The 16,600-nt window shown below is 51.0% G+C and overlaps 1 protein-coding gene across 1 annotated transcript in view; it reads left to right on the top strand.

The window, feature by feature from the left end:
* Fbxw8 (F-box and WD-40 domain protein 8) overlaps window positions 1–16,600 on the top strand; it is a 90,478-nt gene that overhangs the window by 64,231 nt on the left and 9,647 nt on the right. The window contains exon 8 of the mRNA NM_172721.2: window positions 13,524–13,651. Within this exon, the coding sequence (NP_766309.2) occupies window positions 13,524–13,651 (128 nt within the window). The remainder of the gene's footprint in view (window positions 1–13,523; window positions 13,652–16,600) is intronic.

Genomic DNA, 16,600 nt, shown 5'->3' with positions numbered 1-16,600 from the left:
TGCCACACAGCACTTACCAGCATCTTCTTTGGCTATACAAAGTCAAAGAAAAGTTTCTAGTTTGTATTTTTGCCTTTACTTTAAAACAGATTTTTAAACACTTTAATATATATATATGTGAGGGTATTTTGTCTGCATGTATGTTTGGGCACTAAGCATGCAGTACCTGCAGAGGCCAGAAGAGGGCACTGAACTCCTGGAATGGGAGTTCCAGATGGCTGTGAACCACCAAGTGGGCTCTGGGAACTAAATCCAGGTCCTTCGCAGAACAGCCAGTACTTTGAACCAGAGCCACTGCTCCAGCCCCTGGAGTACTTTTGTTCGGACTCCTGATTGAGAATTTCAGATATGGGAAGTGTAGGGCAGGAGCTTCCTCCCCAAGCCTGTCAGCTACTGCCTGTCATTTGGTTTTGGAGCCAAGTTGGTGTTGTCCATTTCTTGTGCATCCTTGTGAAATGGGCCCTCTTTCTGTAAAGTGTGGGTGGAGCTGGGTGTGGTAGCTCTCACCTTTCATCCCAGCACCCTGGAGCAGAGGCAAGCAGATATTTGTCTTGAAGGTTAGCCTGATCTACATAAGGAGTCCAGGCCAGTTAGGGCTCTCATGAGTGACCCGCCTCAGGAAGATGATCATGGGTAAGTGCTAGAGCACTCTGCATCACTGCTCCTTGTCTCTGCCTGTTGGGGTGACTTTGTAACACATCACAGAGCCCCCTGCTCCTGTTTGGTTGGGTTTTAGAGCTTTCTGGCATCGATCAGGCCGTATGTGTGGCCTCACCATTCCACCCACTCTGCAAGAGTGTGGCTTGCACCAGTGCTTACAGGGTAAGCTTCTCTCTGAGGACTCACTGGGTCAAACCTGCTGCCCTGAGGATATTCTTGAGGGGTAACAGCGCCCACCCCACAGACTTCCTGGGTGCCTCTTCTCTAGGCTTTGCGGCTGGGAAGGAGGGTGGGGCTTTGCCTGACTTTGTTGTTCAGTTTATACTTTGTATCTCTCTGCTTGGAAGGCTTCCCCACATGGAGTGGCAGTGCCAGCAGCACTTAGGCCAGTGTCATGGTGCAGAGTGGTGAGTGCACTGCTGCGCACCTCTCCGCTGCTTGCTGGATACTCCTGGGGCCCATGGTTCTGGGGAACACTTGTCTGACCTCTCTTAGGCAATGAGGAATGGACCATGACTTCTGGGTTTGGTGAGCGGGGCTGAGCAGCTGAGGCTTATATGTTGTCTCTAAGGGCCATGCTCATTGCATCGGGCAGGGATGATGGTGCAGGAATCATTCCCAGTGTCCCAGCAAGAAGGGCTGCTCGGAGGTCTTTAACTTAGAGCAGAAAAGAATTCTGAGTCTCTGATGTCCGTTCTTAGTTCTCAGACTTGAGTATAAATGTCACTGAATGGCAGCTGACAGTAGAAGAGGCAGAAGTGTCTTAACCACGTCGTTTCACACTGCCATGCATCCACACAGCCCTCAACATGGCCCTGATAGTCCAGCAGCCTCCTAAAACTTGGTTTTGTCACGTAGTTTGGAATTCATCAGCAGTGCTTTTGTTTCCGTAACGATTTATAACAGCACACTACCTTTATTAATCTCTTTGCTGCCTGAATGTGCTCTCAGGGTGGATGGCTAGAGGCAGAGCTGCCGCGGGCGAACACCATGCTGTCGATGAGCTCGTGTCTCATAAAGGGATCCGGAGCCCCACTTAGTGCTCTCAGCATCGCTCTGTGGAGCTGGACATATTTCCCAATTTAGTTCTGAAGCTCTTGGCATTTGATGGCAGATTGTATTAAGCAGCACGCGGAGTGCATCCTAATCAGGGCAAAGGGTGAAGTCATCGCAGGCTGGAGTGAGCTGGGCAGGGAGGGAGGCTGGCTTAGGCTGCAGCAGCTTACATCACACTAGAAAGTAATTGCCCGACTCTCTGAGCTAATGACTGCCCATGTGCAGCCAGGAAGAGACTTGGGATTGGTTGCCTGCACTGGCCACAAGGGGAGCGTCTGTCTGGAGCCTTGGGTCAGAGTGTGCTGCAGATGGGTTGCCTTCTGCCCTGTCTGCCCAATCAGAGCGCCATCTTTTCTTCTGTTGAGGTTTCTGTGTGTGAGAGTCGAGACTTAATACTTCACATGCAAGACAAACAAGCAAAAATTGAAAGTTTGTAAAATATTTTCGCACGCTCTCCAGAACTCTGTGTCTCAGTTCCTTCTTTGTCCGGGCATTGACGGCTGACTCCTGAAGCCTGGTTTTCTGGAAGGAAGAGGGCCCAGCGTTGTTAGATTCCGTCACATCAGTGAGCAGGATCCCGTGGGTCGGGCATGCTTCCCTCTCCTGTTCAGCCTCTGCTCTGTCAGAGTAACCAGGGTGCAGAGGTTCTCTCTTGGGAGGCTGGGGGGAACTCCAGAGTGCTGAAAATCTCAAAGATAACTGAAAAATGAGAAATGAAGATTCGAGATTGTTTTGTGCAGGTGTTGCTCTTTTTTTTTTTTTTTTTAAAGATTTATTTATTATTACATGTAAGTACACTGTAGCTGTCTTCAGACACACCAGAAGAGGGAGTCAGATCTTGTTACGGGTGGTTGTGAGCCACCATGTGGTTGCTGGGATTTGAACTCTGGACCTTCAGAAGAGCAGTCGGGTGCTCTTACCCACTGAGCCATCTCACCAGCCCCGCAGGTGTTGCTCTTAATGCCAATCCCTGATCTTGTTGATATTACTGATAAGGAAGGACTGAATGGCACACTCTTAGCCTTTAGTGGGAACCTTGACACATCCCCACAGAGCCCCAGGGTCACTTGGGACATTCGGTGCCCCTCAGCTCAGCAGCTTCTGAAGATTCAGAACTGAGATCTCTAAGGCCACGCAGCGTGAAGGGTTCTGTGGAGGCTGCTGTTGTTACTTGCTGGGGAGGTAACTGACTGGGACTTAGGATCTGCGGTTCCTGGAAGGGTGAAGTGACTAGGTAGAAGGTTTGATCAGTGGGCTGAACAGGACTCTCAGAGTCATAAACTTCATAATGTTACTTTCCTTGCTATTCCAGTCCAGAAATTGTGGTGATGCTTGGTACGGTTGGTGCTCCTGTGCCCACTAGTATTGGGGAGGAGTTGGAGTTGTGCAGACAGAGACAACAGGCCGATGGAGAGAGGTGGCTCAGGCCAGCTGGAGCCCTAGGGATCCCTGGGAGGTGTGGGAGCCCGGGTTAGTTTCTTTTTCTGAGACTGGTTTTGAAAGAGGCCTATGAGTGAAAAGGGCCATTCAGAGCTGATGTGAGTGAGGTCTAGTATGAGTGAGGAGGTGATGTGAGTGAGGGCTGGTGTGAGTGAGGGCTGGTGTGAATGAGGACTAATGTGAGTGAGGGCTGATGTGAGTGAGGGCTGATATGAGGAGCTGATACGGGTGCTGAGTCCCAGTAAAGCTTTGCCGGCAGGGCTGGCACCACACCTCAGATAGTTTCTGTTTGCACACACCCTTCATGGTTTCGTATGCCACTGATGTTTGTAGTATTTCTGGATTTTTAAATTAACTTATCAGTATTCTGAAGACATTAACCACGTTTACAAAGCATTATGTTGACATATATCATGCCCACTGCCCTTTACTGGGCTTTTGAATTAAGATTAGATTTTTATCTAGGGTCTAATTTTTCCAGTGACTTCCCTGGTTATATGTAGACTTCCTGTCCTGGTTCACCATCCTACACACTTGGGAGACTGAACTTGGAGTTGACTGTTGGGATTATTTCCCCAGCACAGATGGGATGGCTTTGATGTCTCTGTGCCAGATGAGTCTCGGAGTAAATATTGCCCAGACAGCAGCTAGGTTTGTCAGTGTTAAAAATCAGCATCGGGATCTGGGGGGACCTGGTGGAAATGTTTGCCTCTTTCCAGGTGTGAAAACAGTGACTATGGGGTGAGCTGCGTGCTCCCACCAGGTCCAGACGGTTGAGCAGGGAAGGAGAGAGGGAGAGTAAGAACACAGCTCATGGCCGGTGTGGGCCCAGCCTCCAACTATTTCAGATGTTTACTGTGCTCAGATGACCCCAGCAGTTACGGTGGAGGACTCCTGCTCTTTCCCAGACTGTGCCTTATTAACGTGGCCTGCACATCTGTCTTCTGTCAGTCCTGGGTTAGCGGGGGTGGGTCAGCACTAGCATCAGCTATTGAGTTGTGCTTGTACTTCTATAGACCCCAGACTGCTCCTTATTCACCCCCTCGACAGTGAATTCAGGATGGGTTCCTGAATTGCAGCTAGGCAGAGGAAAACTAGCCCAGCTCACACTTGAGCAGTCTCTTGCCAAATTACAGGACTTGGGCACGGTCATGAGGTTTGCTGAGTGTTAAAGTGAGACTGAGACTGAGGCTGCGTGTCCTCTGAAGGCTAGCCGTCGGTGGCAGCCCTGCCATGACCTAGGTCCTAGCTACCGCTTCCCTCCTCTTCAAGCAGAGTGCACTGCTGAGGCTTGACTTTCTGGACCTAACCCCAGGTCCACACCCACTTTTCTTCAGGTCCCTGTCAGTCTAGGCTGAGGTACTGGCCTGAGCTCCTATGCGCCTACAGAGGGCTGGGGTTCCACTTCCCCACTTCCTTGGGTTGGGAACTCGTACATCTTTTCACAGGAGGTTTTGAAATGCACACTGAAAACGCCCCGGAGCTGTGTCCGTACACCCCTCCTCCCATTCCTGCACCCAGCCCTCCCTGGCATATCCACACCCCTGCATCCCTACCCATACCCTTACTCTTACCCACACTCCTGCACTCCCTGGCACACACCTATACCCCTGCATACCTTGCACTCCTTGGTACACACTCATACGTCAACTATTTCTAGTTAGATCAGAAAAATGGCCCACGCAGAGCATGTGGGTGAGACCCTACTGCCTGCCTGTAGCCTGGCTTTCAAAGCCCTCAGAAGTTGGACACCACCTTAGCTTCCAACTCTCTATCCTCACCTACGTGCCGAGTCTCTGTACGCAGCCCAGAGGTGTTCACCTCTTGAATGTGGTATTCCTTCCTGCCCAGGATTAGCAGATGCCTCCTCTCCCTCTCCCTTCTCCTCTCCTCATGTCCTTCCAGAAGCGTGGGCCTCAGCTTCAGCCTCGTGGTCCCTCCCTTGACCTCGACACACAGGAACCCACAGCTCACATTTTGACCCTGTTGCTAACCAGCACTGTAGCCCACAACAGCAGGGAAGCAGCCCAGGTAGTTAGAGCACAGAAGCCCTGACACGTCTGAGGTGGCACTCACAGGAGCAGAGCTGGTGATCAGTGTGCCTGGCCAGGGTGTGGCGTTCCCAGAGCCACCATTGACACTCCTGCTAGGACTGCATTTGGGGTATCCTGGAGTAGAGGTTTAAAGAGTAGGAACATTGAAGCCTACTTCCAGAACTTCCTAGCTGGGTGAGAGATGTGTCCTCTGTCAGCTCCATTTCTTTATAGGAAGTGAGAAAAGCGGTAGTCTCACCTTATAGCATTTTCTAGGGTCAGATGAACTGTGGGCACAGTGGAGCTGGCTCTTGGGAATAGCCAGTTTGGACAGAGTTCAGGAAGGGGCTCTTCAGTATGGTATCTGGGATGGGAAGGACTGGGCTCTGCCTGGCCTGCTTCCCAGCTGGTCTCTGTGCAATGTGAGGCAAGGTATTTCAGGTGGCTTTCAGTTCAGTTTCCTGGTGGCTAAGTGCAGGTGGCAGCTGAGACTCGGGAGTGGGAGAATCGAGTGTCATGCTGCTCTCTGCGGGTCCCCAGGGACAGCATCACGGACTGCACAGTGAGCAGAGGATGTGTGTGTGTGTGTGTGTGTGTGTGTGTGTGTGTGTGTGTGTGTGTGTGTCAGTGTATCATGTCTATGGCCTGTGCACCCACAGTAAAGGCTCTGCCTGTTCCCAGCCGACTTTCGCCCCCTTCAGCTGCCATTTGTTTCCGTGGTGTAGCTTAGGCACCAGCCTTCGGCCCACCCTCTGAGTCGCTTCTCATTTAGTTTGGGGCTGAAGCAGAAGTCAGACTGGTCAAAAGATAGGGTAATTAGGTAAATGCCTGGCTTGCTTACAGGCTATGAGAACTCTGACCACTCTCTGTCACTGCCATTGAAGACACTAGCATTTGTACTTTAAAGAGCGGTCCCTGGCCTGCAGCTTCATTTCTCCCTACAAAGTGCATGCACTGACGCCCTGTCTCTCTCATGGGCCCATGTGGCCTGTGTCCTTAATACCTGTGCATGTGTAGAAACTGTCTGTGCTGCTTTCTGTGATGAGGCGCACCACGCAGGCTCTCAGGCTTTGGGCATGTTTGCATGGTGACTAATCTGCTTTCTTCAGTGCTCACGGTGAGCATGTCCTTACCTTCCTTCCCTATGCCAAAGCTGCCACTGCTCACTGCTCTAAGGAGGCCATCACCACCCTGGGCATGTCTAAGGAGACACACGGGACCCCTCAGGATACGCTCACTCGGTTCCTTTCGGGTGTGGGTCACAGTAGGTGTCGGTGTGGTCCTTTGTAGACATCTGCCCACATCACAAAGCCCTGATCCTGGCACAGCCTATGTGATTGGCACTGCCTTCCCAGGAAGAGCCCAGTCCTGGAACAACCAGGGTTGCAGGTGCATTGGCACGTGGTAGGGAGTGTGTAGGCCTTGCCTACCCAGTGCCTGGCGACACTCAGCAACACCGTCCTGTCCCTCAAATATCTTGGCCTTGTGGGTTTGTCACTCCAATTAAAACTTAGGCCCAAGAGCAGCCAGGCTGCTTCTCCTTTGTGTGAGGGAGTGCGGACAGTGCCAGAGCCTGTCATGGAAGCTGTTGGGGGGCTGTTTTCAGGGGGCTGTGCTCATGTCAGGGAGCCATCTCTTCAAGCGCTGCCTCAGGCAGGGGGCTGCTGGGGCACCTGAGAGGCAGCTTCTGTTTGCCAACAGTTAAGTCACCTCGGAGCCGGTGGTGAAAGTCATTCTCCACATGTTCACAGACATGGCTGCGCCAGGCCTCACGCTATGACTTATCTCTGGCAAGGACTTAAAATCGTCTCTCTGGCTGCTTGTCAAAAAATTACATCATATCAGAGTAAACTGCTTTTAAATCAGACATCCATTATTCATGTGTATTAACTGCTTTTTTATTTTTTATCGGCTGTTTTGTATGTGATTTACTTTTTCCCCAGCCTCCTTGCCCTCCCCAGTTGTCCATCTTCCTCATCCTTTGTTTTAAATCTGAGCTCATCTGTGAATTCCCCGGACCACTCACTTAGCCGTGTGTGTGAGCAGCCTGCATGTGTGTGTGAGCAGCCTGCGCACCTTGCTTTGTGGTGAAATGTATCAGTTGTTATTCTTTCCCTTCCTGTCTTTTCTGTTTACAAAAATGAGTGTTGGTGGCCGTCTTTGCAGAGCTGCACCGTGGGGTAGAACCGTGTGTTCATGGTCACACTCAAAGCCTGTCTTTCTTTTTTTTTTTTTTTGTCCTGAATTTCCCTTCTAGAGCAGGCATCTTTAGCAGAAATAATAATAATAATTCTTCTCCTCCTTCTCCTTCTCCCTCTCCCTCTCCCCCTCCCTCCCCCTCTCCCTCTCCCTCCTCCCTCCCCCTCCCTCTCCCCCTTCCTCTTCCTCTTCTTCTATTTTATTTTATTTTATTTATTTAAACCTGTCTCTCTGAAACAGTGTCCCTCGTGACCATGGCCAGACAGTGTGTGGGGACCGCACGCTTCATCTACTTCATTTGGTGCACAGCCAGGCACTGCTCTGGAATCCAGAGAAGTAGCCCATGTTTACCCTGTGTGGCTGGCATCTGGTGGGTCTGGGACATTTCCTTCCCTTTTGCCATTGCACTGGAATAGGAGCTGGAGTTGTTCTGTTCCTGCTGACGCCCCGCTGTGTGGGGCCAGTGTGTTCTTTCTCTGCAGTTCCTTGAGTCTCTTCTCCCAACCGCTCAGACTTTGGCTGGAGTGATTTTCAGTTCATTCACTTTGCCAGTGAGGCCCAGGCTGCCGTTCTAACTGAAACGCCCTCTTTTCGCTGGCCCTCTTGAGGACAGCCTGGCTAGATTGCTGGGGTTCTATGTTGACAGTGTTTGCTCAGTCCCGTGAAGATACTGCTGGCTTTGACATCCACTGATGCTGGTGCAAACAAAGGTGGCTGTGGCTGTGACTGCTCACCCTCTGAGGACTCATCTCCCTTTTCTGTTGGAACGCCCCGTCCTCCAGCTCCGAGCCAGCCTCGGACCAACAGAGCCCTGTGTCAGAAACAGGGCGGAACCTCTAAGACCAGCACTTGTCTTATGTTCTATGCTTTCACTTCAGCATCTGTGTGTGGGTTTGTGTTCATTGCAAGCACTCAGTGTCTGTTGAAAGCTTCTCTGTTCGCTCTGTGGAGCTCAGGTTAGATGTGTGTTGGACCAACGTAGTAGTCAGGCCTCAGCCCCGTCCGTGTCTGCAGTGTGTTCTGAGGAACTGCTCAGATCCAGCTTCTAGCTCATGGGGTCTTCTTGGGTTGCCCTCAGCTTTGCTTAACTCATCCATCAACTGTGAATCTTAGAAATTCTGAGTTCACTTTCTTAAATGTACTCAGTTTGCTGCTGCCTGCCCTGCCGCACAGTAGGTGACTGCACAAGCCGACTCCAGGCTGGACGCAGCCAACTCTGTCCTTAACCTGAAACTGTCACTGCTTCAGAAGCCCGTCCCTGCTTCTTTCTGTGTTTATTGTCACAGCTGGTATTGGTTTTCAGTACCACAGAGGTCTGGGTGGCTGCAGGTGGTGTGGGAGCATTGTGCTCCTGAGCTGGGCTGAGCTGGGCTGCACCAGGGCAGGGCTCACCTTCACCCCACCAGCTATGTAAGGTCCACAGACAGCTTTATGCAAAGATCTCAGTTGTCATGTCCTCTGTGCTGACAAACACTGGGTCCCTACCTGACATGGTCAGGGGTCCCCAGAGCAGCCCCTGGCAGGCTCCCAGACTCCTTTGTAATCTCAGTGCTCTCTTCATTTTGGGCTCCTGTGGGTTGTACCACTTCCCTTGTGGTAAATAGAGTGTGCAAAGGGCCGTCTGGAGCCGACTTGAGTTGCACTTTGAGAAGTTTTCTACCAGGCATACCGGCCTGCCGCCTCATCAGATAGCAAGAGAACCCACAGGGCTGCTGTACTCTGGGGCTTCTGCCTAGGCAGGATGAAGAGGCTCTTGTATAAACCGCAGGTCACCTGGGGGGGCGGGGAGGGGGGGTGGAAGGAAGTGTTAAGCAGTAAAGGAAAGGCCTGAACTGGAGTGAACTCTAGGTTTGCTTGGTCCCTGGTCTGAACCAATTATCACTAAATATAAAAGCATGCACCTAGCCAGATGCAGGCCCACATAAGGACCATGGCATCTGGTACGCGCTGGTCATGCTGAGCGTTGCATCCAAGGTGGGCAGCAGCATTTCTGCTCCAGGGACCATACAGCACCTCCCCCTCCCCAGTGAAGGAAGCGCTCCACTGTGTAAGTGCGGGTAACAAAGCTGCACCTGGCATTCCAGACAGTCTTGGGACTGTTTTCCTCTCAGTGTTGGAGAGCGGCAAGCAGATGACACAGTTCAGGGTGGCACTTGGGAACACCAGATGCAGCACACGTGTGAGGTGTGTGGTGGTGGAGAGAGCAGAACACACTTGACTGGGTGCAGATGCAGAGCGTGAGGCTGGCTTGCTCTGTTCAGAGCTGGCTTCTGCCTGAGCCTTTCCCCCAGAGAGCAGAGTGTATTTGGTGGTGATGGAAGGGAGGGAGGGGGTAAGTGTGTCTGCAGTCCTTGGGTCAGGCCTTCCCTCCCTCTGTGTCTTTGGAATGCCTTCCATCCCCTTTCAGGACACCCCTTGTTTAAAGGGAAGCAGGCAAATTCTCTTCGCTTCAAAAGGTTCTTACTGCTGACCATGCTGGTGAAGCAGCTGAGGCTCCAAGGAGGGGATCCAGTCACCCTCTGAAGTTTGGGTAAAATTAAAGTCAGAGTTGTATTCCTTGTTCATCAGAACACAACCCCAGTTCTGTCAGCAGAGCTCCAAAGCTCTTCATAGGCATCTCTGTTTGTTGGTGGTTCATACTTACAGATGGGTGATGTCAGTCCCAGGGTTAGAAGAATCCTGATTTCTCAGAGTGGAGAGGAAATCAGCTGACCCCATTGTGAGGGTAGTAGCTACCTTCTGGCACTTCCATCATGATTTGTCTGGAAAGCCATAACCTCTAGGCACCCTCAACAGACCTGATCACATGTAGAAGATGCAGGCCACCTCACCTAGAGGAGTCGCTGATGCTTTATAGATGTTGGACCTTTGGCCATCTCCTTCCTAATACTAAGGCCCTCCTCCTGCTTGAGACATCAGCTGCTAAGACACTGCATTACGATGGCTCTGTGATCCCAGAAGAGGCAGGTCCCACGTGGGGAAAAGTGGGCCAGCTGGGCCAGCAGCAGCTAGCACAGATATGACTCTTTCATCTGGCAGTATGTTGGCTGCCACACCCGTTCACTCCAGTGCCTGCTACAAAGAAGAAGATTTGTAAATGTTTGTCACCCGACCGTTGAATGATTTATCAAGAGCCAGATAGAAACAACTTATTTATCAGAATGGAATTATGTATTCATCATGGAAACTCTCCTAGCTGTTCTTATAGAAGAGACACATCTGTAAAACCCAGCCTCACATAGAGATGACTTTTGCACGTACAGAGCAAGAGAGACCTTTAAACTAAAAATCTATGCATTTATTACCAGACTGTTCAGGGTGGCTTGTTCCTGGAGATGGGCCACAGTGGACCACCACATTCTTCTGTTACATATTTTATTGTTAAGCCTTAACTATAAGAAGCCTTATATATAAAGCGTGTCTTTAAAAGTAGACTTGAGGACAGTCAGAATAGCTGACAGCTAGGATTCTGAAGCTGTGTTTATCAGAAACAGTGTAATCTTCCTGACAGGGACGTAAACAGAAATAGAAAATTTGCTGCCTGGTCCCTTATGACAATGCAGCTCTCATTCCCAGAGGGCCCCTGTCCACCTGCACTACAGAAGGGAGAATGAGAGCTCGCAGTGCGTCGCCTGCAGCTGTCCTGGAGACTCAGTGGATGGCAGCACACGTCTGCCTGCACCGTGCTTGCTGCTAACACTGCTGAACCTGCATTTGATGCTCCGCTAATCTATCGACTCGGCGGCCACATTAGTGCAGAGCACCTGCTCCCACATTGTCGCTGGGGGGAGTTTCCCCTTCTCTCAAGCATCTCTGAACACCTCTGAGAACAACTCAAGTGGTCGTGGGTTAAGACTCACCCAACCAGGGCAATAAAGAGAAAAATTAGTCTAATGCATGGTCTTAACAAGAGGGAGTGTGAGCATGAATAATTGATGTCACTAGGCTGTGGCAATCAGATCAAATGAAGTCCCATTTGCTCAACCTTATTAAAAGAGAGAGAGTGTGGGAGGGAGGGGGCCATGGTAAAGGTCGTTAAGGGACTTGTAGCGTGGAAGACCTGCCTTGGAGATGGGAGTGTGTTTTCCAATCTCTGTGGTCTTTAACTAAGCGCAATGGTAAAGGTTCTCTTTGGGTAGTTCTGATCCTTTGAATTATTGAGCACTTTAGAACTACTTGACTGCTGACTTGGATGTCTTCATGAGGAATTTGCAGAGGCCTTTTGGCGGGGATTATCTCTCCGCATCACTCAGAGATGATTCATCCACTTGTCAGAAAGGAACTAAAAGAAAGTGGAGGTGGCAGCTGCTGCTGGTGTGTGAGCCTCTTTTGTGCTTCTCCCTCCCTCTGCCACTGAAGGCCCGCCTGCCTGCTGTGCATGCTGGTGTGCTATCGAGACAAAAGTGTCAGTCCAAAGTATTGAAATCTCTGTGATGATCATCAGATCCAGGATGGTTTCGTTTTTAGAAAATTAATAGATCTTTTAAAATTGTTACACAGAAGCTGTAATGGGTCGGGACTGCAGTGGCATTTCTGTGCATGCGCAGAGCAGGGCCGCACCTGGAACACCTTGCCTCAGAGCTGCTACTTAGCGCTGGGAACATTGTCCAAACACACCATCGGGTGGCTGGTTTTCACTGTTCCTTGTTCCAGAAGCCTCCTGTAATAGTGTCCAGCTCAGCTGCTAAAGGTCGATTTGATCATGTCTGTATTGGAAACAGCACCATCTTAGTTATTTTTAAATTGTTTAAAACATTCTTGTCAGGAGCCAAGCATGGCGCACGCCTTTAATCTCAGCACTCAGGAGGCAGAGGCAGGTGGGTCTTTGAGTTGGAGGCCAGCCTGATCTATACACTGAGTCCTAGGATAGCCAGGAGTACCCAGTGAGACCCTGTTTTAAAAAACAAACAAATAAACAAGCAAACACACTTGCCTCTCTCTCTGGAACGTTTCCTGTTGGCTGCATCTTGTTTTGTGGATTAGGTGTTGAGAAGGAGTCGTGGATTCTGCCGCGGTCTTTCAGCAGGAGGAAACTAACCTGACTGTGGTGTTAGACATCCACAGACTCCTGAAGGTTCAGCTGTTAGAAATGTGTGCCACCATGAGATTGATGGTTCCACAGTGGAGATGATGTAGCATGTTAGGAATTTCTCAGGACCGATACAGTGTCCACTCGTAAGTGCTAAGTGTCTGGGTTAACCAGAGGAGCACACCCTCTGTTGGAGTGCCATAGAGTCACTCTGCAAACCCAAAGTGCTCACTGTGTGCTCAGCAGAAGTCAGTGCAAGTGTAGTGAGAAGACCTGTGCACTGTTCACAGAATGCTGCCCAGTTGAGCTAGAAATGTCTTTTCATTAAAAAACTAACTGAACAATAGGCTATGGTGGTGTATGTACTCAGGAGGCAGAGGGAAGTACATCTCTCTGAGTTCGAGGCCAGCTTGGTCTACAAAGCCAGGACAGCTAGGGCTACATAGTGAGACCCTGTCTCAGAAAAAAAACAAAAAAAAAAAACAAAAACAAACCCAAACCCTGACTCAGGGCCTGACTCCAGGAGGTATCTGTGTGATCCGTCCTTCTTTCTCCTCTTCAGAGGAAGAGGCACAACCGTCCAGGAGGGGGACAGTGTCCGGAGCCCGCAGCCATCGTCTCGCTAGCTTTGACACCCCAGAACCAAATTCCCAGCCCCAGAGGGGAGAGTGGGGGAGAAGGTGCTGTTGGAGTGTGGCTCAGTGTGAGCCGCCATGTCATGGTGTCTGCAGTATGCTTCCCTCAGCTCCTGTAAGCTTTTCAGCTAAGCCCAGATCAGAAGCCAGTGACTTGTTGCTTCTGTTCCTTAAAACAGGTGTGTGTGCTAGTGTTCAGTTGAGCTGTGTGGTGAAAGCTGGCTAGCTGACTGCTGCCCATCCGTCTGTCTCTTGCTTTTGCCCAGGAACTCTTTGCTTTCCCCCTCTTGGTCTTTTGTCACTTGATTGGCCGTGTCCCTCTACTTTCAGTGGCCTGCAACTGCCCAAGCCATTGGCTGCAAAGCATTTTCTGGGGACAAAGGGAAGTGCACTCCTCAATGGTGGCACAGTGGAAAGTGGATAATGTCCCCTGACGTCTGGGACTGACACCCTGTGTTTCTTCCCCCTCAGATCCTGGTGTACAGCCTGGAAGCAGAGCGCTGCCTCTCGAAGCTGGGCAATGCACTTGGAGACTTTACCTGTGTCAACATCCGGGATAGCCCTCCCAACCTCATGGTCAGCGGCAACATGGACAGGAGGTAGGTCAGGGCTGAAGTGCCATCAACTTGGCCCTGAGCTGTGAGTGCCTCGTGCTTCCGCCTTGCCCGCAGGCCCAGCCCCATCCTCTGCACTTGGAGCAGCCTCACATTAGGTAATGGTTGGACCTGCTGCGCATCCACTCGGCTGCTGAAGCACCCCAGGACCATTCCCTCTGCAGGCAGTTGGTGGCTGGTCCAGAGAGATGACTTGGAATATCTTCTGTCCCCTGCTGCAGGATTTGTTTGGCACTGAAAAGCTCACTTTCCAACATTAAAAACAATAACCTAAGGGACGGGCTGTGTTCATCACAATAGGGCTGTCTGCCAAAAGAGGCCAAGACTGTATTTCAGAGTGCTGTGTGTCCCCCTGGTGACAGGAAAGAGACTTGATGGGAACAGATTCCAGTTTGTATTTCGCTGATTAGTGGCCTTCTCTTTAACACGTTGGCTGAGGGAGTCAGTTTCCCCGGCACACAGGCCCGTGCCAGCCTTTCTCACTGCAGGATTAAAGTGTTTGAAAGACCCTTCCGGTCCAGATTTTAGTTTTCTCCCCTTTGTCCTGTCTTTTCCTTTGCTTTCTCTCTGCTTTTTGGCTAGTTACCTGCTGTGTCTGTTCCAGTGCCCCAGAGAGAGGTAGACTGGATGGGGGCCAAGGCTGCTGGCACCCCTCCCCTGGGCCCGGCCGGGGCTGCAGGTGCTGAGCATCGGCTGTGGGTATCAGCTCTGAGGCAGGTCTTTCTCTGTGCCAAGTCCCAAAGCTCTGTCCCAGTAGAGCAGCAGCTTGCAGAAATAACTGCTGGATCACACACACTTTCCAACCCTGAACCTCACCCACCAGCCCCGCCCCCACCTACAGGAAAGGAGCCCAGGGAGAAGGCACTCAGTCTCTGGCTCACAGGGTTCCTCAGAGACGCAGAGTAGGGCTTGCATGAAGCTCTGAGGTTGCTGTGCTAAGGCTTGGGGGGCTGGAGAGGTGGCTCAGTCAGTAAATGACTGCTGGGCAAACAGGACCTACAGGTAGATCCCAGAACCCATGTTTAAAACAAAAATGAGGCATGCTGGGTATGGTGGTGGGTCACACCTTTAACTCAGCACTTGGGAGGAAGAGGCAGGCGGATCCCTGTGAGTTCAAAACCAAGCTGGTCTACACAGTGAGGTCTAGGCCAGTGAAGGCTACATACTGAGATCCTGTATACATACACACCACCACCACCACCTAGGCAAGTAGCTCCAGTATCAGTCCCTGTGATCTGAGCTGACAGTCTCAGCTGTTTACTAGTAGAGCAAATGTCAGGGGCTCTCAGGAACCTCCACGTCTCAGACCTGGAGCTGTGGACCCTGGCCAGAGTGTATGTGCATTGTGAGCTTCTTGGTGCTGGCAGGAAACCAGAGCCCTGCTGCAAAGCAGAGGAGCTCCTTGTATGTGACGACCTTAACCCAGAGAGCTCCAGGACGTCACAGCTGCTGTCAGTCGTCATCCAGGACATGTAGGTGTTCTCAGGAAAGCTGCCTTTTACTCCGGGTTGTATCTATCTCCTCACACGAGGCACCGCCTGGTCTGTGTGAAGCCCAAGTTTAATTTTGAGAAATCTGTTTATTAGGATGTAGGGGAACTGAATTTTTTAAATAAAACAGGGAGGTCCCAGGTTCCCAGCATACCGTCAGTCAACAGGTAACAGGCAGGGACAGAGCTCCTGAGACTTAGCCTGGATGCCCCCACTCTTTAGAAGAAACCCAAGCTACAGGCCTGGGCTCGAGTCTCCAGTGAGGGCTTACAGTTAGCCTTTGGAGGAAAAGCCAAACCCCAGTTCACCTGAAAGTCTAGATCCTCAGTCCTCCCCTCTCCAGTGTGTAGTTTCTATGGAAGAAGTGAAACATATGTAAGGCCTATTGGTAAGTTCTTGTACATTCCCAGGCTAGCCCCTGCTAGGGCAGCCTGCCAAACAGCTAGGATAGTATCGTGGATACCTTGTTCCCAGCCCCGAGTCATCAGTCTGCTCTGCTTTCCTGAGGAATCGGAGGGCATGAAGCTCATTCAGTTCCAGGAAAGTGGCCTGTTCAGGGCAGGGCCACAAGGAAACACTGGATGGAGGGAAGCCTCCTGGTGCAGCCACTTCCCCAGGGTGTTTCGCTGTAGTCCATCAGGGTTGACTACCGTCGCAGAGAGGGGCTTGATTTTATGATTTCATCCGTGGGTTTGTTGGCAGTCAGACTAAGGGCAGCAAACTGCAGCCAGAGCCTCCATGTCTGGCAGTGAGTGAAGGAAACTTGTAGCTGTTGGCACAGGGCTGTGTCCAGTGAGACCCCTCCCCGAGGGCCTCTTAAACTGCATGTCCATCGTCAGTGATAGCCAGGGTCTAGAGTAGAGCATACTCACACGCTGCCAGAGGCAGACTTGGAGCTGAGGGCTGCTGACAGACTCTATACTCTACAGCACAGGGTGCTCTCACTGCTGACAGACAGTGTACTCTACAGCATAAGATTTCAATGCTGGTCCAGTGGGATTTATCTGATTTTCTTCCTTGCCTGTGCTAGCATGCTTTTTCTTCATTGCCTGTGCTAGCATGCATTTGTAAGAAATGGTTCCTAATCCAGGGTTGTTGACCTGTGTTCTGGACTCTCACAGTTTAATCCCCTATATTTGAAGAGCATGACCTCCTGTCAGGTCGTTTGGGTCCAGTGTGAGGTGGAGTCTAGCTTTGTGCACAGTTGTCTTAATACCATTTGTTGAGAAGATTGTTCTTTCCTTCCTTGTATGAACTGACCATAAAAATGGAGTGTGTTCCCGTTGCTTGTCTGCCCTGTGGATCAGTCTTCCCGCTGGGCTGAGCTTCCTGCATTGTTTGGTTAGGATGCGCTGGATAGGTACATTCCAGAGCCAGTCTTGCTCAGCGTTTGCTGTGGATGGAGGGGTTGGCTGTGGAGTCACCATGTGGAGGTTGAGGCCCA

The sequence above is a fragment of the Mus musculus genome, chromosome 5, assembly GCF_000001635.26.
Source record: "Mus musculus strain C57BL/6J chromosome 5, GRCm38.p6 C57BL/6J".
Lineage (NCBI taxonomy): Eukaryota > Metazoa > Chordata > Mammalia > Rodentia > Muridae > Mus > Mus musculus.
This window is presented reverse-complemented; position numbering and strand designations above follow the sequence as displayed.